The sequence below is a fragment of the Mus musculus genome, chromosome 18 (genome assembly GCF_000001635.26).
Source record: "Mus musculus strain C57BL/6J chromosome 18, GRCm38.p6 C57BL/6J".
NCBI lineage: Eukaryota > Metazoa > Chordata > Mammalia > Rodentia > Muridae > Mus > Mus musculus.
The window spans coordinates 61484765-61504651 of record NC_000084.6 but is presented as its reverse complement, the minus strand read 5'-3'; the positions used below and the strand labels follow the sequence as shown (position 1 = coordinate 61504651).

General features: G+C 50.1%; 1 protein-coding gene and 1 long non-coding RNA gene across 7 annotated transcripts in view; one reads left to right on the top strand and one right to left on the bottom strand.

Annotated features, from left to right (window-relative positions):
• Arhgef37 (Rho guanine nucleotide exchange factor (GEF) 37) overlaps positions 1 to 12995 on the top strand; it is a 45272-nt gene extending 32277 nt beyond the window's left edge. For 5 of the 6 annotated variants that reach the window (XM_006526028.4, XM_006526027.4, XM_030250512.1 and 2 more), the window contains 5 exons: positions 68 to 397; positions 2718 to 2846; positions 4752 to 4947; positions 6400 to 6560; positions 9603 to 12995. In XM_006526028.4, coding sequence (XP_006526091.1) covers positions 68 to 397; positions 2718 to 2846; positions 4752 to 4947; positions 6400 to 6560; positions 9603 to 9812 — 1026 coding nt within the window. In that variant the 3' untranslated portion in view covers positions 9813 to 12995. The remainder of the gene's footprint in view (positions 1 to 67; positions 398 to 2717; positions 2847 to 4751; positions 4948 to 6399; positions 6561 to 9602) is intronic. The other variant, NM_177828.4, reaches the window with a different exon arrangement.
• A 2432-nt stretch (positions 12996 to 15427) lies between these two features.
• Gm46637 (predicted gene, 46637) lies at positions 15428 to 19877 on the bottom strand. Its single transcript, NR_168274.1, has 2 exons — positions 19766 to 19877; positions 15428 to 18300 (listed from the first exon to the last, which is right to left on the bottom strand). It is a non-coding gene; the product is annotated as a predicted gene, 46637 (long non-coding RNA).
• Positions 19878 to 19887: the final 10 nt, after the last annotated feature.

Genomic DNA, 19887 nt, shown 5'->3' with positions numbered 1-19887 from the left:
CCCCCTACCCAGCCTCTACCCTCTGCCACCCCCCCATCCCAGTTCCCACGGTCCCCTCTCCCTACAGAAGCAGCGGTTAAGAAGCCTGGTGTGGCAACCATTGTGCAGTCTGGCCAGAGCCCTGGCTGGTCCTCAGAACTTGATCAAGAAGCGCCTGGACAAACTCCTGGACTTCGATCGAGTAGAGGAGAAGCTGTTAGATGTGGGCAGCGTGACCTGGGAGGAGGAGGCAGCCCGGCACGAATACCAGGCGCTCAACTCCTTACTAGTGGCCGAGCTCCCACAGTTTAACCAACTCGTCATGCAGTGGCTGGGTCAGATCCTGTGCACATTTGTGGTCCTCCAGAGAGACCTCGCCGATCAAGTGCTACGAAGGGCAGAGAGCACCATGGCTCTGGTAAGGCTCTGGGGACTAAGGTTGCTGTGGAGCATAGCCAGGCAAGACCCTAAGTGTTGTCAAGGCAGAAATGGGGATATTGTGGACTAAATAGGCTTCTGGGACCCAGGACTCAGCAGGGACCCTCGAGATATCTCTCATGCCTTTTCTCTTTCTCTTGTGGAGGCAGAGGTCAGGACTCTAGGCCACTCTAGGTCATCCCGGGACTCAGGAGCAGAGGAGGTTACTCTGGAAAAACAGCAGCAAACCCTCCCTGGGTGTGGCGGGGGGGGGGGAGTGATGAGACAGTGACAGACACAGGTGTCTCTTCCATCTAGTCAGGAGTAGATGTGTCCAGCTGGGATTACTGCCGGTATTGCTAGCAGCTGTTTCTTGTCTAGCTGTTTGGGGACCTTTCCAGGCAGTGCCTCACTTAGTCCTCAAGCAATTTTGTACAGTATGGGGGTCCTCTCAATAATATAGAGGCCAAAGCCCACAGAGGTAAAATAGCTTGGGCAAAGATGCAGAGTGGACAGGAGGTTTTGACCCCTGACTGTGCAGTATCTGAGCTTTGAACGTAATAATCAAGAGCCTCTCAAAAAGGAACCATCAGCTGAAGCCATAATCAGATTCCAAAGCTCTACACAGACCACCACGCGCAAACTTGCGGTGGAGAATTTAGAAGTCTGAGTTGGTATGGGAGGGACTAGGTGGCAGTTCCACATTTGGCTCTGTAACATCAGAGTCAGAGCTGAATGGCTCATGAGTCAGGCCTTGGGAGCCATTTCCACGCTCTTTGTCCCCACATTGCCTTCTGTGCTTCCCTGTCGTCATCTGACTCGCTACCCCCAGCTCCCCTTTATTCCCCACATCCTATCTCCTCACCTCCCCACTCCTGCCAACTTTCCAATCCATGGTCCCATTGCACTGCTGTGGCATGTCCCTCCCTCCAGCCTCTGCTTCAATGTCACTATGTCTCTGTGCAAACTCTTCTTCACTTGGAAATACCTCAATGGTTCCCCGGGCCCCTCTCGATGCTTACCATCCAGTGACAGATGAAGCAGTCCTTTCAGGAAGCTCCCAGAATTCTTGTTGCTCTGGAGGAGTGGGGACAGCCCCCTCCTTAACCTCCATATACCAGCAGAACTTGATGTGTGTCCTAACACATTACTGCTTGGTGTTCACTAGAGCCTGCCTTTCTGCTGGAGTCCTGGGGACCCATGTTTTCCCTCAGTTGGGGGTGGGGGCCAGAGATCCAAGTGGCTCCTCCTTTGGATGTCTTACTACTGGGCCCTGCCTCAGGCATACTTTTCGAAGTATGAGGTTGAAATAGACTTAGTGCTGTACAAGAAGAAGAGTGAATCTGATTGGATAGCCCTTTTGTTTCCTTCTAATTACCCCCCCCCCCTTTTTAACTTACTAGTCTGACATTTAGGTGAGCAGGCAAGGAGGTTTATAGGCATAGAACGCGCATGTGTGGTGGTGGTGATGGGGAAGCAGAGAGAACGTCTCCTGATTGGTCCTGAACTATGGATGGCTATGACCTACCTAGGATTGCTGCCAGACCTCCCTTGTATATATCCAGTGGGTCATTCACCTTGGCCTCACTCCTGTGATTCAAGACTTGCAAGGCAAAGACTGTCTTCTCTCTGCAGCCTAGGAGCAAGGCTCTGGGTTATAAATGAAAGTGGCAGTAACCCAGAGGGCTGGACGTGTCTGTTGGCTGTGGGGTCTTCATTCACCCTTGAGCTGTCTGATGAGAGTATGGGAAGAGTCTGAACAGGGAAGGGACTTCATGGGAGGGCTCAGGACTCACAAGCTATATGAGCCAAAGTGGCTGAACACAGAGAAGAGCAGAACAGCCTGACCCCAGGAGGGGTCAGGGGTCACACCCACTTGTAGACATGTAGTGTCCTGACTCTCTCCCAGTCTCCTGCCTGTTTTCCTCCCTGGCTGGGCCGATTTTCAGGCAAGATTTGTTTCTGTGTGTGTGAAAGATGGAAAATCACCAGGCCTGCACCTTTACCCCTCGGAATCTGAAGGAAGAGTAACTGGTGTTCTGAGGTTTTCCACGCGGCATCTGACAGAAGGGGCCTGGCCTAAGTGCGTTGTTTTCCCTTGATGTAGTCACAGTAGGTAAGGGGAGGGATGCTAGGCCTGCCAGCCCCAGAACTAGGGTGTCATGGTGGCAGAGGTTCTCTTCCTTCCCCTATGGAGAGATGTTTTCTTAACACAAAGGTGGGCAGGCAAAAGCAGCAGACTGGGAGTAGAGGGTGGGTGCCCAGGCACCCCGTGGCCCCTTCTCCTGCAGAGGTTGTGCTGACAGCATCTTCCCACCCAGCTGCCTCATCACCACGTCTCAGAGCCGGACTTCCAGAAGCTGCTGGAGCACACACTAGGCCAGAGCAGCAGTCAGCTCCGCCTCTTTCAGGAGAGCTTTGAGAAGGTGCTTCCACCCTCCACCACTCAGGTAGGTGCCCCCCCATGTCCAGCCGCTCTCCTGCACAATCTGCCCCCCCCCCCATGTCCAGCCGCTCTCCTGCACACTCCCCCCCCATGTCCAGCCGCTCTCCTGCACAATCTGCCCCCCCCATGTCCAGCCGCTCTCCTGCACACCTCCCCCATGTCCAGCCGCTCTCCTGCACACCTCCCCCATGTCCAGCCGCTCTCCTGCACACCTCCCCCATGTCCAGCCGCTCTCCTGCACACCTCCCCCATGTCCAGCCGCTCTCCTGCACCCCCCCCCATGTCCAGCCGCTCTCCTGCACAATCTGCCCCCCCCATGTCCAGCCGCTCTCCTGCAGTGTGCTGAAGCTTCCCTCCCTCATGTCTCTTATTTCTTTCCCCTGTTACTCATGGAAACATTTCTTCTTCCTGACACACACACACACACACACACACACACACACACACACACAGAGGGGTGGGTTGGAGGAGGTGGGGGAGAGAAACACTATCTCCCAATCCACTTGAGCAGCACACCTAGGCACAGCATGTATTTTATTTTACGTGTGTGTGTGTGTGTGTGTGTGTTCGAGATAGATTTTTATATACCTCAAGCTGGCCTTGAACTTGCCACATAGCTAGGGCTTAGCCTGAGACAGCTGTGAGCTGTAAAGAGAGGGTTCTGTGGAAGTGGAGCCACAGGCGGCTGTGAGCTGCCATATGGGTGCTAGGTCATCTGGAAGAGCAGAAACTGCTGAGCCATCTCCCCAGCTCCCCAGGAATACAGTTTTTCATACAACTGCCACCTGTATGTTTAGCCTGGAAACATCTGTCTGCTTGATTTTTATCCTCTTTCTGTGGGGTTGCACATAGCACACAGGCCTTGTACACACCAAAGAGGAGTTCTGCCCCTGAGCTCCAGCTCCAGCCCAGTCATATGTAGACCAGGCTGGATTTGAACTCACAGAGATCTGTCTGCCTCTTCCTCCCAAGCACAAGGACTAACAACATGCATCCTGGTTCATAATCCAGACTCTTTGTTAGTACAAGGGCAAGAGTCTATGTTCAGATGTCCCTGACAGACAGACAGACACCTTTACCTGCCCTGTATCCAACATCTCCAAATAACCATACGCAATGCAGTGAATACAACAGGCATACACAATGTTTAAGTAGAGAATATGATAAATGTATGTATTTTACACATTTGTATGGTTTTACAGAGGGGGCAATCATACCTGAACTCCTTCTTGATAATATATATGTGTGTGTGTGTGTGTGTGTGTGTGTGTTTTTTTTTTCCTGAAAATAGTGAACGGAAAAAACAAAGGAAATGGCAGGTAGTTTGGGGATAGACTGAGGTCCCCTCTCTCCCAAATCTCCCTTCCCAGCTAGATGGCAGTTTCTATCTGAATAAAACCCTGCTGTATGTTCTTGCTGCACCAGTGTATGGTGTCCATGCTGTATGAAGTGTGCTCCAGTGCAGGTATCCAATACATGTGCAGTGGAAATTCCCAGAATCACACCTAGCTGTCCTTCATCCATGAGAGCTGATTCTATATTAGCCTCTGAGGATTCCAAATGGCTAAGGCCTGGTGTACCATGGAGCCCATAGCCTGGCATGGTTCAAAGACCTAGATAAGACATCTCCTGTGGAATGACTTAGCTTCAGGTTATGCATAGAATTTAGGGCTACATCCCACGAGTTCTATAACTGTCAGATATCTATCCTTGAATTAGTTGAAATTTTCTTCTAAAATGTCACTGGAAGCTAAGATCCAGGTATGGAGTAGAGGGCATGGTTGTCCCCATCAGAATGGAGTCTTCAATGACAGAGGTAGGGCTGGATAGGATTCCAAGCTGTCAGTTCATGCTGGCACAACCTTGACACTTAATTCAGACTCCAGTGTCTGTCTCTTCTCTCTCTCAGCCACTCCTTCCAGGGTCTGAACACCAGATGCAGGCTCTCCTTACCAGATATGGCCCTGAGAAGCTATACCAGGTGTCAAGCAACATCAACGGGACTGGGACTCTGGACCTGACCCTGCTGCGGGGCCAAATCGTGGCCCTTCTACAAAACAAGGATACCAAAGGCAACAACAGTCGCTGGCTGGTAGACACAGGGGGTATGTGGGTCCCCATGACCCCTTCATCTCCTTTTGGGAAAGCCAGTTGCCGGAAGCTGCTAGGGAGGCAGGGATGTCCTTGTGTGCCAATCTGACTGCAAACTCAGGAAGGATGAACCCAGTGACAGATTCAGGAGCTCAGTCAGCTTACAGTGGTGCCAGTCAGCTTACAGTAATTCAGTGGTTCATGAAATGTCTAAAGTAAGATCCAATGTGGCCTTCCTCGCCCCGTTCCTGGGTGCTGTGCAAGCAAGGCAAACCTTAGAGAGCATACACACAATTGGGTGATAGGTTGTGTGGAAGGAACTTGAATAGTACCCTTGAAAGATACAGATGTGTGCTGAGAAGGGATGCTGGCATCTGAGCCACTCTCTCAGAATCTGATTTATGACTTGGACTGTAGATCTCCAGTGATCATGGACTTGGGATGTGTCACTGAGGTCTGGGGCTCATGGGTAAATTAGATAAAGGTGAGCTGTACCGTGAGCCCAGGGTAACGAAATGGCCCAATGGCATATTCTAAACACGAGGGTTGCACAGGATTATTGTTGGTGATATAATAGTTACTTAAGTACCTTTATGTGTATTATTAAAACATTCCACTGGTCCTTAAACTCGTGATTTTATTGCTGTTACTGTACGGCACAAAGCCAAGCTTTAAAACCAAGCCACCTTTTAAAAATGAAGTAGAGTCTTGTATGATGGTGCATGCCTCTAACCCCAGCATTAGGAAGGCAGAGGCAGGGGAATGGCCACAAGTTTGAGACCGGCCCTAGCTATATAGAGAGGTCTAGGGACTAATACAGTGAGACCTTGTCTAAAATAATAATAATTAAAAGAAAAACAGAAAGCGGTACACTCTGAAAACATGTCTGTGGGGAAGTAGTATAAGGACCATCAGAGGGAGGCTTCGGGGTGTTCCTAATGGCGTGATCGTACGGAGGCATGGGGCTTCTCTGAACACAGTGGCATCAGCATGAAACGGAGTGACGGTGACACAGACCGACCCCAGACTGGTGTGAAGACTCTACCCACCTGGGAAGCGGGACATGGTGGTCATTCCTGAGGGCAGCAGCTGGGCTACGTGGGGTGGGTGCTGGTGAGGAGGAGCCCAGAAGGACAATATCAGCAGTGGAAGGCAGCCCTGGTCCTGATGAGAGCTGGGGAAGCAGCCTTGCTCTGGGCGGCCACTAGAGGGCCCAGGGATGAACTTCAGACCTCATGGGCTGTCCCATGGGAACAAACAGCAGCTAGGAACATCAACCACTGTAGAACAGGGTGGTGGGAGGGAGTGTGCAGGTCCTGGGTGACCTTGTACTGTTTATTTTTATTTTATTTTATTTTTTAATGCTGGGAAGCCAGGCTCTAACACTCACGTTTACAGGCTTTCCCCACCACTGAAAAGGATAGGAAGCTAGCTGGCAGCTACTGAACCTTCTGCGTGTTTCCTAGGACACCGGGGCTATGTGCCAGCTGGAAAACTTCAGTTATACCACCCCATCATTCCCAGTGAGAAGGAGCTCAGAGGCCAGACAGGGACACATGAAGACTCCTGGCTTCCAGCCCCAGAGCCCACCCAGCTCTCTGTTCCCACTGTCCCAACCATGAGTCAGGTGAGTCTGGAGGAAGGCATCCCCTTATCTGTTTCTATTAGGGCTGGGATTTTTCTTTACTGTTGAAGTGACTGCTCCTTCTATCACCTCCTTGTGAGGCCAGGCAGTGACCAGTGATAAGTTCTTATCCTGGCCAGTGGTGTAATGCATAGAGAGTCTTCCCACAGGAACACCAACATCCCCTCTATCAGCAGGATAAGCGGGAGTCCGCCATTCACTCTGTATTTGCCAGGTGTGGTACTAAATGAGAGTCACGGTGATGAATAGGAGCAAGTCTTGGTCCTCTTCAAACTTACACGGCCTGGGGGAAACAGTGATTAGATTAGCCATGTGAATGTGTGAGTAAACACAGTGGAAATACAATGTTCCCTGCTGTGGTAAGGCCCAGAGTTCCAGGAATAGAAAGAAGAATGCTTTCTCCTTACATAGGAAGGAGGAGTAGGAGTTAACTAGATAAAGGGGGTACAGCGGGTTGTGATGCCTGGGCTGAGTTCTCAGCATGCACAGCAATGCAGAGACCTGGTGATCCGCGAGGGTCCAAGGAGAACCAATGATGCCAAAACCCGAGGGACTAGAGAGGGCATGGTGTAGTGAGGTGCTCCTGGTGGAACTCTGCAGGGCCAGGCCCAGACAGACCCTGTGTGCCCTTGAAGAGGGTGTCGGTCTCCCCTACAGATGCAGTGGGGGGCACAGCTGCATGTGCTCTTGAAAGCATTATTTATAAGAACCCAAGTATCCATCCGTATAAACAGGTAAACCATCTACGATAGGGCCACGTGTGCTGAGAACTCTTTCCCTGGAGAGCTGTAAGCAAAGTTTACTCCCTCTTCATAGGGCACCGATGGCACACCAAAGCACAACTCAGCCACGTCCCATAGTGGGGGAACCAAGAAGTTTATTGAGCTTTCTTATAGGAGATGGGTGAGATGGTACTTTTAGGAGTGAGGGTGACCCCATAGTAGCTGCAAAGTCTCACCCCACTGCAGACGACTTTCCCAAAGTTGCATAGATGGGACACCCCCCACCCCGTCAGTTAGTCTTCCACTACTATATACTTATGAGACCATGTGCAGTTAGGGCCGAATGACATACAGGTGGCTGAGAGGTGCAGGAGGAAGCGGCTGGAATGGCAGATGAGGGTCCAGTGCTCGTCCTTACAGTCCCGCTATGAGCTTTTGTGCCTCGGACGAGTAGTGGCCCTGTCCTGATAGAGATGATGGTGGTTATTATTGGAGGATAGGGTTCTGCAACACTGTAGAGTGGAGTATTCTTTGATAACAAAATGAACAGAGTAGGTCAGTATTGACATGCTAACAACATGGATGAACATGGCAAGAGAGAGAAAGGTCAGGACCCCACTCACATGAAATGTCCAACCTAGGTAAACTGATAGAGGAAGAAGGTGGGTTTCTGGTTGGCAGAGGCTGAAGGGAGGGAGCGGGGGAAGATTGCTAACTGGTATGGACTTTTCTTTGGTCACAGTGGGAGTATTTTTGAAATTATACAGTGGTGATGATTGTGCATATCTGGGACTATATTAAAAGCTACTAATTGTATACTTTAAAGGGATGACCGGTATGGGTTATGAATAACATCAAAAGAAAGGGAGGGAGGAAGGAAGGAAGGAAGAAGGGAAGGAAGTGAGGAAGTGTGGTAGGGATGTAGCCCAGTGGTGGAGTGTTTGGCCTGGGCAGAACAACCCTTCAGGTTTGGGGTTGGAGAGACTGCTGAGCCCTGGTGCTCAATCTCTAGCACTGAAGGGTTTGGCTTTGCAGGGGCAGAGTCCTTGACACCCACCCTACCTCAAGCAACCTTGGAGGGTTGGGTGGATTGGCCCTTCACAGACAAGGGAGAGCTACAAAGATGAGACATGTGTGATAGAAAGATGGTGGACAGAGAGGAGTGGGATCCAGAGGTGCTGAGGACGTGTATGGGATGCTCTGGGTCAGGGCACCGTGGAGCTGAGAGCCAGTGTCTGGGGAGGTGTACAGTTCCCACCACCCCTACCTCTTTCAGTGTCAGCTAGATATAATACATCTCAGGAACTACAAAGGGTCCCCGAGAATCTCACCAGGGACCCAATCACCCTACCCAGCCGCCCCTCTTCCCACCAAAGGGGAGTGAGGTTGCTGCCATCATCCAGGTAGCCAGCTCTGGTAGATGTAAACGGAGTCTCCAGGAAGCTTGGCCTAGGAGCAGTGGTCTATCTGCCCCTTCCTCTGTTTCTGGACCCTCTGTGGGACTCTTAGGGTACTCTCCCATGATGCTTATTGTTTTGAGTCACCGGTCACACTAATGGTAAGGAGTCAAAGCAAGCCACATTGATGGGTACCTTATTCTGCATGGGCCTTCGTCCGTCTGCTTCCTCAGTAACCTAGAGGGTAGGACGTTGTTACAGACACTTGTAGGGGATGACAACAAGCCATAGAGAACTTAGACATCGGTTTGATGAATGCCTTCCCCTCTTATTGTAGCCATGTCTTCAAACCTCACTATTCCTAGGTTAGAAACGGGTCTGGACGGATAAGCTAACTCCCTAGATCTGGGAAAGGAGAGGTTGCTGAGGCTACTCACTGACACGGCTGCAGGGATGGTGTTCATGTTTAATACCAGCACTCGGGAGGCAGAGGCAGGCAGATCTCTGTGAGTTCAAGGCCAGCTTGGTCTACAAAGCAAATTGCAGGACAGCCATAAACCCTGTCATAAAACCCCCCCAAAACCCCAAAACCCCAAAAAAAAAACAAAAAACAAAACAAAACAAAAAACCAAAAACCAAAAAGATGGGGCAAATACAGGATGGAATTGTAGTAAAAACCAGAGCCTAGCAAAGTGTTAGAACTATGTCAGCCATACAGTAATTATCAGCCACAGTGGTAGCAGGCCCAGCATCTTTAGTGCTAAGAATGTGCCTGGGAAGTGATGTGTCCAGCAGTAGAGACTAGACTACGGATGAGTGTGGTGGGGACACAGGATGACACCCTCGCTGCATGGAGTTTGGCTCTCTGCCCACCCCCTGACATGTGTCACTCCTATGTGTTTCAGGTGGTGGCAGTATACCCTTTTGTGGCCAGAAGCACCCACGAACTGAGTCTACAGGCAGGCCAGCCTGTGACCATCCTAGAGGCCCAAGACAAGAAGGGGAACCCAGAATGGAGCCTGGTGGAAGCAAACGGACAGAGGGGCTATGTGCCTTCCAACTTTCTAGCCAGGACCCCAAGCCCAACTCCCTGGGGCTGGAATCTTCCCTCTTAAGATGCCCTCTTTGGAACCCCCATTCCTATGGACTTAAAAGGTGTCTGACCTAGGGGACATGGCACAAAGCACAGTGGGAATGGGATCGGTGTGAAGGGCACCCAGAAGTTAGCAGGAAGTGGTGACTAGGCCTTACAGAATGCCTAGTGTGGGAGGCCACAGTGGGTGGCTCAGCAGTGCCACTCTTGTCTGCATAAAGAAGCCATCTCAAGGCCACAGCTGATTAGCTAGGGCTTGCCACAGCTCGAAGCTCATCCTACCTCTTTCCTCTCTCATGTTTAGGATGAATGTTGCTTGTGTTAGTCGCAGGCAGGGCATCTCTGAAGAAGACCAGACCTGTCTGGCTTGATAGTACACTTCCCCCAGCGTTGCCAGGAAACACCACGGCTCACTACTCATCTTTTCTTTCTTGCTGCTTTGAGTTACTGTGAACAGTGAACTGTGAAGAGTCCTGCTCAAGGGGAAGCCATGGGCCTAGGTTCTGAGGAGATCCTCTACTGGGTCTGGGAATGGGTGTGGTCTCTGCACAGGTCTGGACTGTGTGTACAAACTCGGAGGCGGTTCCAGGGAAGAGGGGAATTTGAGGGTGGATCAGTGGGTGTGTGAGGCTGATTGCAATGGTCTAGACTCGTGGTGTTTTCTTCAGACTAGGAGACAAAGGAACTTGGCAGTCAATGCTGGTGGAGCTCTGTGAGACAGGTGACTACTGGCCTGGCGCTCTGGGTAGGTGAAGGATGGTGTGATTTCCTGGTTCTGGGTAGAAGAACCAGAGAACACAGGTGGCCTGGGTTTGCCTCTGAGGCCATGGAGGCTGCAGGGAGCTGAGGTTGGGTAGATGTGAGGCCCAAGACGTAGGACACAACTGCACTTTTCCACCTAGGAAAATAACCAAGTCGTGGGATGTGGTAAGAATGTATGTCATGAGGCTGAGGATCCTTGTCAACCAGGAAGCGTGACACTAACAAAAAGACTGTTAGTGGCGTCGGGATGGCGCAGCCATTGGCTGGCTTGGGTTAGCAGAGTAAAGCAGTCCTGTGCCACCCCTCATGTCCAAGCCAACAGTGTCCTTTTCCTTAAGCCCAGGCTCTGACCCCAGGCACAGTCAGCATGGATTAACAATAGACACATTTCGAGACATGCCCTGTGTCTTAGTCAGGGTTTCTATTCCTGCACAAACATCACGACCAAGAAGCAGTTGGGGAGGAAAGGGTTATTCTGCTTACACTTCCACATTGCTGTTCATCACCAAGGAAGTCAGGACTGGAACTCAAGCAGGTCAGGAAGCAGGAGCTGATGCAGAGGCCATGGAGGGATGTTCTTTACTGGCTTGCTTCCCCTGGCTTGCTTAGCCTGCTCTCTTATAGAACCCAAGACTACCAGCCCAGAGATGGTCCCACCCACAAGGGGCCATTCCCCCTTGATCACTAATTGAGGAAATCCCTTACAGTTGGATCTCATGGAGGCATTTCCTCAACTGAAGCTCCCTCCAGCTGTGTCAAGTTGACACAAAACTAGCCAGTACACCCTGTTAGGGGATTTTGTTTTGTGTGAACATCATGGAGTGTGCAAAATAACAAGGTTATGACATCACTAGGCAATATAATCTCACGGGACTATGCCATACACACAGCTGTTATCTGTAGCTGGCTGTTGCATGGCATGTGACATTGGATACAATCTAGAGCCAAAGTCCCAATGCCTAGTACTTAGTGAGCAAGTCATTTCTCAAATCTGGAAACAAACCCCTCAAAGAAGACCCCGTTCGAGGATGACAGGCCCATGGGGGCAGTGTTGGGTGTAGTCACTGATGGGCAATGTCCCTAGGTTGTTGCTTTAGGTCAAGAGTCATTGGAAGATCCCAAGACAGTGAAAAAGGTGATCCACTATGATCTCTATACAACCGACAAATTTGGAATTGACCCTCTTGAGAGACAGCATAAAACAGGTGGCTACTTCAGTGTTTTCAAGACTACATTTGTTTTTCCAACTCAAGTGCCTGTTTGTTAACTTTGGCTTCTGAAGGGCTCTTGAGAAAGACAGCCTTGCCTGTGACAGACCATCTATAATGCGCCTCCTCTGGGCTTGTTAAAGCCCCAACAGTGTGATGCAAGAGCAAGACCCCCCAGCTTCTTTCCCAACCTCAGGTTCGCTCGCAAGATGTTCTTAGCTCACTTTCCTATCTGTTTCCTTCTCAGGCTTCAGATCAAAGTGGGAAGCACAGACAAACATGACAAAGCAGGAACGGGACCTGCAGCTTCCACGGCTTTTCACTGACAGCTCATTGTGAAGCCGAGACTCTAGCTTGGGGTTCTTAGCATGGCCTTTCGTCCACTGCTGCAATTACCTGGGTAGCTCTAAACTGCAGGGTCCCACCCAAAGAGAGCTGATGTCATTGATCTGGGCATGGTCGTGGCCTTAGGCTTCAGGAAGCTAACCAGGTGAATCTCACACGCAGCCACGCTGAGGACCTCTGCCCTAGACATGCAGAGGTAAACAGCTAGACCCGGTCAGAGGTGGGAAAGGATAAGTTAAGTTATGCCATGCCTGAGCTTTGTACTGGCTATCTAAGCAGGAAGCTTTAGAAGCAGTTTGTAATAGAACAGCCTGTTCTGTCAGGTCCCAGAATATATATTTATGAAGTGCCATTAAAGGGGACCTGAACAAAATTGGATATTCTTGTAGGCATAAGGGAGAAAAATTAAATATACTTTGAACCAAGGCTAGCTCATGAAGGAGAAATAAAAATGTAGTCAGTACATGTGGGTTGTAGTTTCTCAGACCAGAGGGTGAGATTAAAATCACTGGAGAGTGAGAGAGGACGTACGGAGAGGATGGAGCGTGGCCTGGATTTTCTCCAAGGGACTCTGTGTAATGTGCCTTTTTACCCCAATGCCTAGAGCCATTGCACTGTGTCTTATTTATTTCACTCTTGGGCTGTCACGTGCAGACTCACAAGGAGAATTGCCTAAGAATGGAACAGAGCTCCCAGGAGTCGGAGGATGGTTCACAAGCTATCCCCCCTGCTCCTCAAAGGGAAGTGGGAACTCTTTAACCCTTTGAGCTCCAACTTCGTTTAGGATACAAGGAGACGACTGTATTACCCAAGGGAAGATGGATAAATTCTTGAGTCACGTGATGAGCATGGTGTGAAGGACTGGCAATAAAAGACTTAATATGACTCCAGCCGTTGGCTAGTATACCATTCATTCACCGTTCTTGCCAGCTATGAAAATGACGCCTTGTTCATTCATATGTTTACTTGAGTGTCTACCTCATACCCTTGATGTCTCCAAGATTTGGGCATAGATGCTGGGGATATAGCAAGACATCAGACAGATGGATATGCCATTTTCTGAGCGCACAGTCTGGGCAAGGAGGCAAACAAGTTAGCACTCAGTTCTATGAGTGTGTCAGAGCAGTGCAGAAGCCGGAGCCCAGGAGAGATGCTGACCTCTGACCTGGACTTGGCAAGCAAGGAACGCTTCCTAAAGGAGGTGATAGATGACCTCTGACCCAACGGGTGCCTGAGCTTATGTGGTCAAGAGGGCATATGCAAAAGCTAGAGAGAGCAGATCGCAGAACTGAAATACTGTGGAGCCAGAGTGAAGGGATGGAGTGTGTGTGTGTGTCAGAGGCAGTAAGAGATGCGCTGGGCAAGCCTGCAAGGTTGCGTGGTGGCTTTCAGACAGTGCATGGAATCCACTGGAGCCATTGAAGGAGAAGGAGTGAAATGCTCAGAGCTACAGTTTTGGGGAATCACCTGGCTCTGGCTAGGTGCCTCGTATCCCCATAAATGACACCACTTTACAAGGAATGCTGCTTCCTTCCAGAACCTTCTAAAGTTCTGTCATAAGCCCCAAGCTAGAAGTATCCAGTATGTATTACATAGATACATGTCATGGGAGCAGAAACACTGAAACCTTTATGAGCCCCGCTCCTGCCTCATAGAACTGCATGCACCAGGCTTAGACAAGGGGGAGATTTGGGAGGGCTGAGGTGGTCGTGGGAGGCTTGCTAGAAGAGATGGGCATAGATGCAGGACCTGGTTGAGGAGCAGGATTAGGAAAACCACATGAGAGAGTGCTCGTCTCTAGCTAGAGGAAGCTTGGCCTCGGGAATCCCAGAAGTGTTTTCCCTACACACCATGGCAGCTGCACATACAAACTCACAGAGACTTCGACAGGGCGCACAAGACCTAAACATGCTTGAGCCAGACAGAATCCCAGCACGGAGCAGGGGAAGTGGGACACAGAGTCCACTTCTAACCAAGAAGTGATCTGAAGTTGCTGAAAAATAGAGGGAAATCCAGCATTTCTCCAATAGACTGATACCGGACATAATTAACCGTATTTCAGGGCCCCGTGCTCAGAAATAGTTGGCCAAGTCAAATCAGTCTCTATGTTGGTTGGTGTTTTGTTTTTCTTAATTTTTCTTTAATTTTACAGACAAGCGCTTACTATATAGTTCTGACTGGCCTGGGACTCACTGTGTAAACCAGGCTAGCCAAGTCTGCCTGCCTCTGCCTCTGTCTCCTGAGTGCAGGGGTTAAAGGTATGCACACCATGACTTTTTTTTTTTTTTTTTTTTTAAAACAAGGTAGTCTTTATTAGTCCTGGAGTTCACTATGTAGTCCAGGCTGGCCTTGAACTCAGAGTGCTGGGATTACTCAAAGGGGGCTTGTACCACCACATCCAGCTGTGTGCTTTTATTTTTAAAACTACTGGAGATTGAACTTAGGGATTTTTGTGTGCTAAGAGAGCACTTTATCAGTCAGCTTTATCCCCAGCCCTGCACATCTGTTTTCTCTCCCTCCCTCCCCACTCCCTCCTTCCCTTCCTCCCTCCTTCATTCCTCTTGGTTAAGAATCCAAGGAGGGTCTGGAGAGATGGCTCAGCGGTTAAGGACATTTGTTCTTGCATAGGACCTGAGTTCGATTGCCAGCACCCACATGGCGGCTCACAACGGTCTGTACCTTCGAGGGCACCGGGCAAGTGGTATGCAGACACATGCAGAGAAGACACTCAAACACGTTAAGATAAAATGGAGGTAGTGTGTGAGCTGTGACCACCAGGGGGCAGCAGGGCTCTTCCATTCAGCCATGAAGGGTTTTGAGGAAGGCAACTGAAATGCCTATGCATCTGGCTGGGCTGGCGAGGCAGAGAGAGAAAGGCTGGGAGAGGAACGTTAGGTAGCGTTATGGTTCTCAGCCTGTGGGTCACCGATTCACGGGGGGGGGTCGCCTAAGACCACCGGAAAAACACAGATACTTAGGTTGCAATTCATAATTAGCAAAATTACAGTTATGGAGTCGCAGTGAAGATAATTTAATGGTTGGGGGTCACAGCCACATGAGCAACTGTGTGAAAGGGTCACCGATTTGAAAGGTTGAGAACCACCGCACTGGGGAAGAGCAGGGTGGGGGTGGGGCGGCTGCATTTGGATTGGAATCTGTACACCACATCTAAAGGACGACAGCTTCCTGGCTTCCAGCCAACTGCTGCCACGTCAGAGTGACACGGGTGACATCAGACTGGCTGACTGTTCCTCAGAAGCCAGAAGCCAGAAGCCAGAAGCCAGAAGCCAGAAGCCAGAAGCCAGAAGCCAGAGGCCAGAGGTTTTGCTTGGCTTTTATTATGCTCCCTTGGTTTGGTTTTGTTGTAACCCAGACTGACTGACAGTTTTCCCTCCTCAGCCCCCGCAGTACTGGGATTCCAGGCCTGCACCACCATGCCCGGCTTTGTCCCCTTTTCCTATGGAAATCTTCACATGGTCTACAACAGGCCCACCTTTGCTCCTCCTGCTGGAGCATCTTCTCTAAAGAACTAGTTTCATGTCTTGACTTCATTGGACATAGATTTCTCTCCCTTGGATCTTTGGGAAGTGTCACGTTTCCCTCAGAGTCATTCCTCTTACGATTATCATTGATGCTGAGTTTCTGTGACTCCTTGCTTTTTATCAGTGAGGACCACGGAGAACTGGTCACCAAGATTCTCTGGGCAAGTAAAATGACATACTGATAAATCCCCTGGCCCTGCCCCTTGGCTCCTCTATGCTCAGTGACATGATTGTTGTCGTTATGGGGACCCTTAGGGGGGATGTAGGGAACTTGGAAAGGTTTCAGGGCCTGTCTGCCTCCCTGTATTTGATTCTTCTTGGAACCTGAGTAGGGCCCGAGCTCTTCACAGGCTGCAGGCTGGGGCCATCCCTTACTGCCAGGTGGCTCAGGTACAGAGCACAAACCCACAGCCATGCTCCCTGGGCAGCCATGCTTGCTTGACGAGCAGCCTGCTCCTGTTTTCCTTGTGTACTGCAGGAAACATTTCCAAGGCTCTTTTGTCCTCTGCTCAGGGGATGGATTGGATTCATGGGAAGTACTAGCCAATGGGAGGAGCCAAGGTATTCCCCCTCCCGTTTCTCTGTTGTCTTCTAGAGGGTGGTCTTCTCTGTGGTCCTGCCTCATGGCCCCTAGTTGTGCTGAACAGGCCAGGCTATGCTTCTAGTGTTTGTTGCGTGGCTCTAGATCTTGAAGTACCGGTGGGACTCTCTTCTCCAGCTCCCTCAGTCCAGATATTCAAATGCCATGTGTTTGCTGATCTCTGGGTTGTGTCTTTCCCCCTGTAAAATCCACTGTCTGTGTTAAAATCCTCCTGACTGGAAGACACAATAGAGTGGTTTCTGGTTTCTGCTTAGACTGATAGATCGCAGAAAATCAGGTTCAAGGCAAGGCTGGGTTTTCAACTATTGAGGTCTCTCAGTTAGTCCATCCTGTGAAGGACACTGGCAACCTTCACCAGCTCTGACCAGCACCAAGAGAACATCATCCCTTTTCACCTGGAGCTACTGAAGTGCCTTCAGCCACATATCGCCGGGTAATGGCCGAGGGGAATCTGCTGAGCTGGTCCCGTCTCGGCCAGCCGAGGATATCATAGCACGGCCCAGAGCAGACACTAATGAGAAGACCCAAAGGCCATGATATCAAGCCAGGACTGTGGATGAGGCCAAGCTCTGAAGGAAGGGGATAGGAGGGACATGATTCTGGAGCTGTCGTGTCTCAAGAAGGGCAGTGAGCCCCAGGTCTAAGAGAAAGGAATCGGGGCAGGTTTCTGGCCAGAGAAGAGGCAGCTTGTCTTGGTTCTAGGGTCTCATGCTCCTGAGCCCATCAATGGAGTATCAGAACAGACCGGCATGTTAGTAGCCCTGCCTGTAGCATTTCCTCTTTGCTCAAAGGGCTTTGGAGAGGTTACATGAAGGAATTCAGTTTCCGTGATGAATCCAGGTTTTGTCACATAGAAAGCTCTGAAGAGCAACGGTCTTTAACAAACACTCAAACAAACTCCAACAGCAACCATGGCAGCCAGCCACAGTGGAGTTCACTCTCTGCAGGCACCCCAAGAGACAAGCATTGGGATGGAGCCCTGGGCCTCTCCCCTGAGGCAGGGCCAAGCCCAGAGATGCAGATCTACTTGCCAGAGCTAGAAGTGTTGGGTCAGGAGACGGCAGGGAGAGAGGGAGGACGCTGTGACCCTCGGGCACCCTCCCCAGGGACGGGGAACAGCAGGTGTCTAACCGACATAGCTGCAAGGGGACACTTGGGGACAAGCATCCTGTGGTATCCAAACAGAACAGAGGTCAAAACCAGGTTATAGAATGGGCAGCAAGGCTCCAGGCTTTGGGCCACAGTTCAAATATAAGACTATGGGGGACCGTGGCAACTTAGGGACACTGCTCTAATGTTGGGAGCTAGTGTTGAGAATAGGATACAAGGTTGGGTCCTGCAATTGGTACAAGAGACTTTGTACTGGGCCCCGCCCTGGAGACCGGACTGGAGCTGCCTTCAAACCCTTGCATTTGGGGTTAGGTTGGTTTTCAGAGCCAAGGGAGCTGATTAGGGGAAATAGTATAGGAGCCAGATTTTTTTTTCTCTGCAAGATGCTTGTGTTCAAATCCTGACCCACAGTTGTGGGCTGGGTAACCTCTTTGAAACAAGTTACTTAATCTCTTTAAAAAACCTCACCTTCCTCTTTGCGGGCTAGTCATGGGGTTGCTGAGGTGTTGAGACAGAACAGAACACAGCACCCCTAGACAGCGTGTCTTCTAGGCATAGGGCTCAATGCAGATTTGATTCTGGGCACCAAGCCCTCTTCAGCTTCCCCTGGAAGCGTCACAGGCCCAGGACCCTGCACTGTGCTTCAAATTAACCCTAGCACCTTCAGCCTTTCTTCTGATGCCCCTGTTCCTGACCCCTTACTCGGCCACACTGAAATGCCCCAGGGCTGCGTGAGCACTTTCAAAACGCAAAGCAAGTGGAAGTCTCCAGACACCAAGGGTGGTTCCCCTGGGAAGTAATCGTGCACTGTCCTCTTCCAATGCTCTGAGAATTCTCGTCAGCCATCTTGGATTGTTTCTGCCTTTGAAGGGCTCCCTCAAGCTGCTGACTGTGCAGTTGTAGACAATGTTGCTGTTGTGGAAGGTGCTGTGGAAGATGATGCTGTAGAAAGGGAAAAGTCTTTTCCGTTACTATTTTTGGGCTCTGGTTTATATTTTTCAAATTTTTTAGTGTTTGTATTTCACTTTTTAAAATCTTGCCCCTCATGTATTCCTTGCCTTGTTTAGAGATGCCAAGGTGTGGCACATCACTTCGAGGCCACGTGCATGCCCCCTGTCTCTATCCTCATGATAAGCGCAGTCAATACTACTATATCTGGATTTGTCTCTGTAGCTCATATTATAAAGATATTTTCCATAACTTCTTGAGATATGCCTATAGTACTTTTTCACTAAAGCTGAATACTGAATTATAATTCTTTCATTTTCTCCACCTAGAGGAGAAAAATACTTCTTTAGCCCTCTGAACGTTACCACATCTAGAAATGCCTCTCCCACACTAGGACCCCAAAGTTGCACGTTTCTTCTCAGGAAATTGTCCATGTTGAAAGCCAAGGACACCTCCCCGATTCTTCCTCGTCTCAGATCTCTGTACTCAATCCTTCAGTGGGTCCTTTTGGCTCCACCTTCAAAACCTCAGAGGCATCCCGAATCGCTTCCACCCATTCCCTCTCCACTACTTTCTCTGACATCTCCTGCCTGGACGTCTGTAGTGGCCTCCTGACGCCCTCATCCTTCACCTACCAAACCCTCGGAGTCACCAGGTGGATTTCTTCAAATAAGTGAATTAGAGACTGCTTCTTCTCTGTTTAGATGGATCAAAATCCAAATGTTGTTTTCTGAACCAGAAGGCTGTCCACTGGAGGGTCCTTCCTGCTCCATGTGCATCAGAGGCCCCGCCCACTCACCAGCATGACAAGCCCCGCCCACTCATCAGCATGACAAGCCCCGCCCGCAGTATTAGCATGACAGACCCAGCCCACAGCATCAGCCCATTGTACCATTCTCTTCTTGCTCACCCATATGTGGTCTTCATCTAAGTTCAGTTCTGATCCAGGACCCTTGGATCCAGGACTATCTCTTTCCCTCACACACATAAAATGACACAGAGTTGGTTAAAGGAGCAGCGGGAGTGGGGACATTGTGACCTTGGGGCACTTTCTCCATGGTTGGGAAAAGTGGCAGGTATCTGGCAGCCAGACTAATCACTCAGTCCAGACGCCCCACCCTCCCCACCAATGTACCAATGTATCAATACAGAACAGACCGGTTTTATTTGCTATCAGATTTGTCATTGATTCGTTGTGTGGGTTTTCTGTTAGAACGGAGGTCCCTGAAAGTAGGGACATTATCTCTTATTCAGTGCCAGATTCAAATAATCTGGCTTATAGGCTTGAACTAAAAAAAATTATCCACCGTTTATCTGACACTCGAACCTAACCAGGCACCTTGAAATTTAAATGGCAACCCTACCCAAGCCTCGTGGGGCCATGTGATGGGGACATGTACCCAAGGGAAAGAAGTTGGCAAGAGACGAGGAGAGTGAATGGGAGGGGAAGCAGACTCACCGTTAGGCTCTGACGTCATCTAAGTATCTCGTGAGCTTCACAAGCCCTGGCTTCCCTACGGCTTGCTTTTCAGTTACTAATAAATTGCCTTGTTGCTTAAAAACAATCTCCAGCCTTTCTCG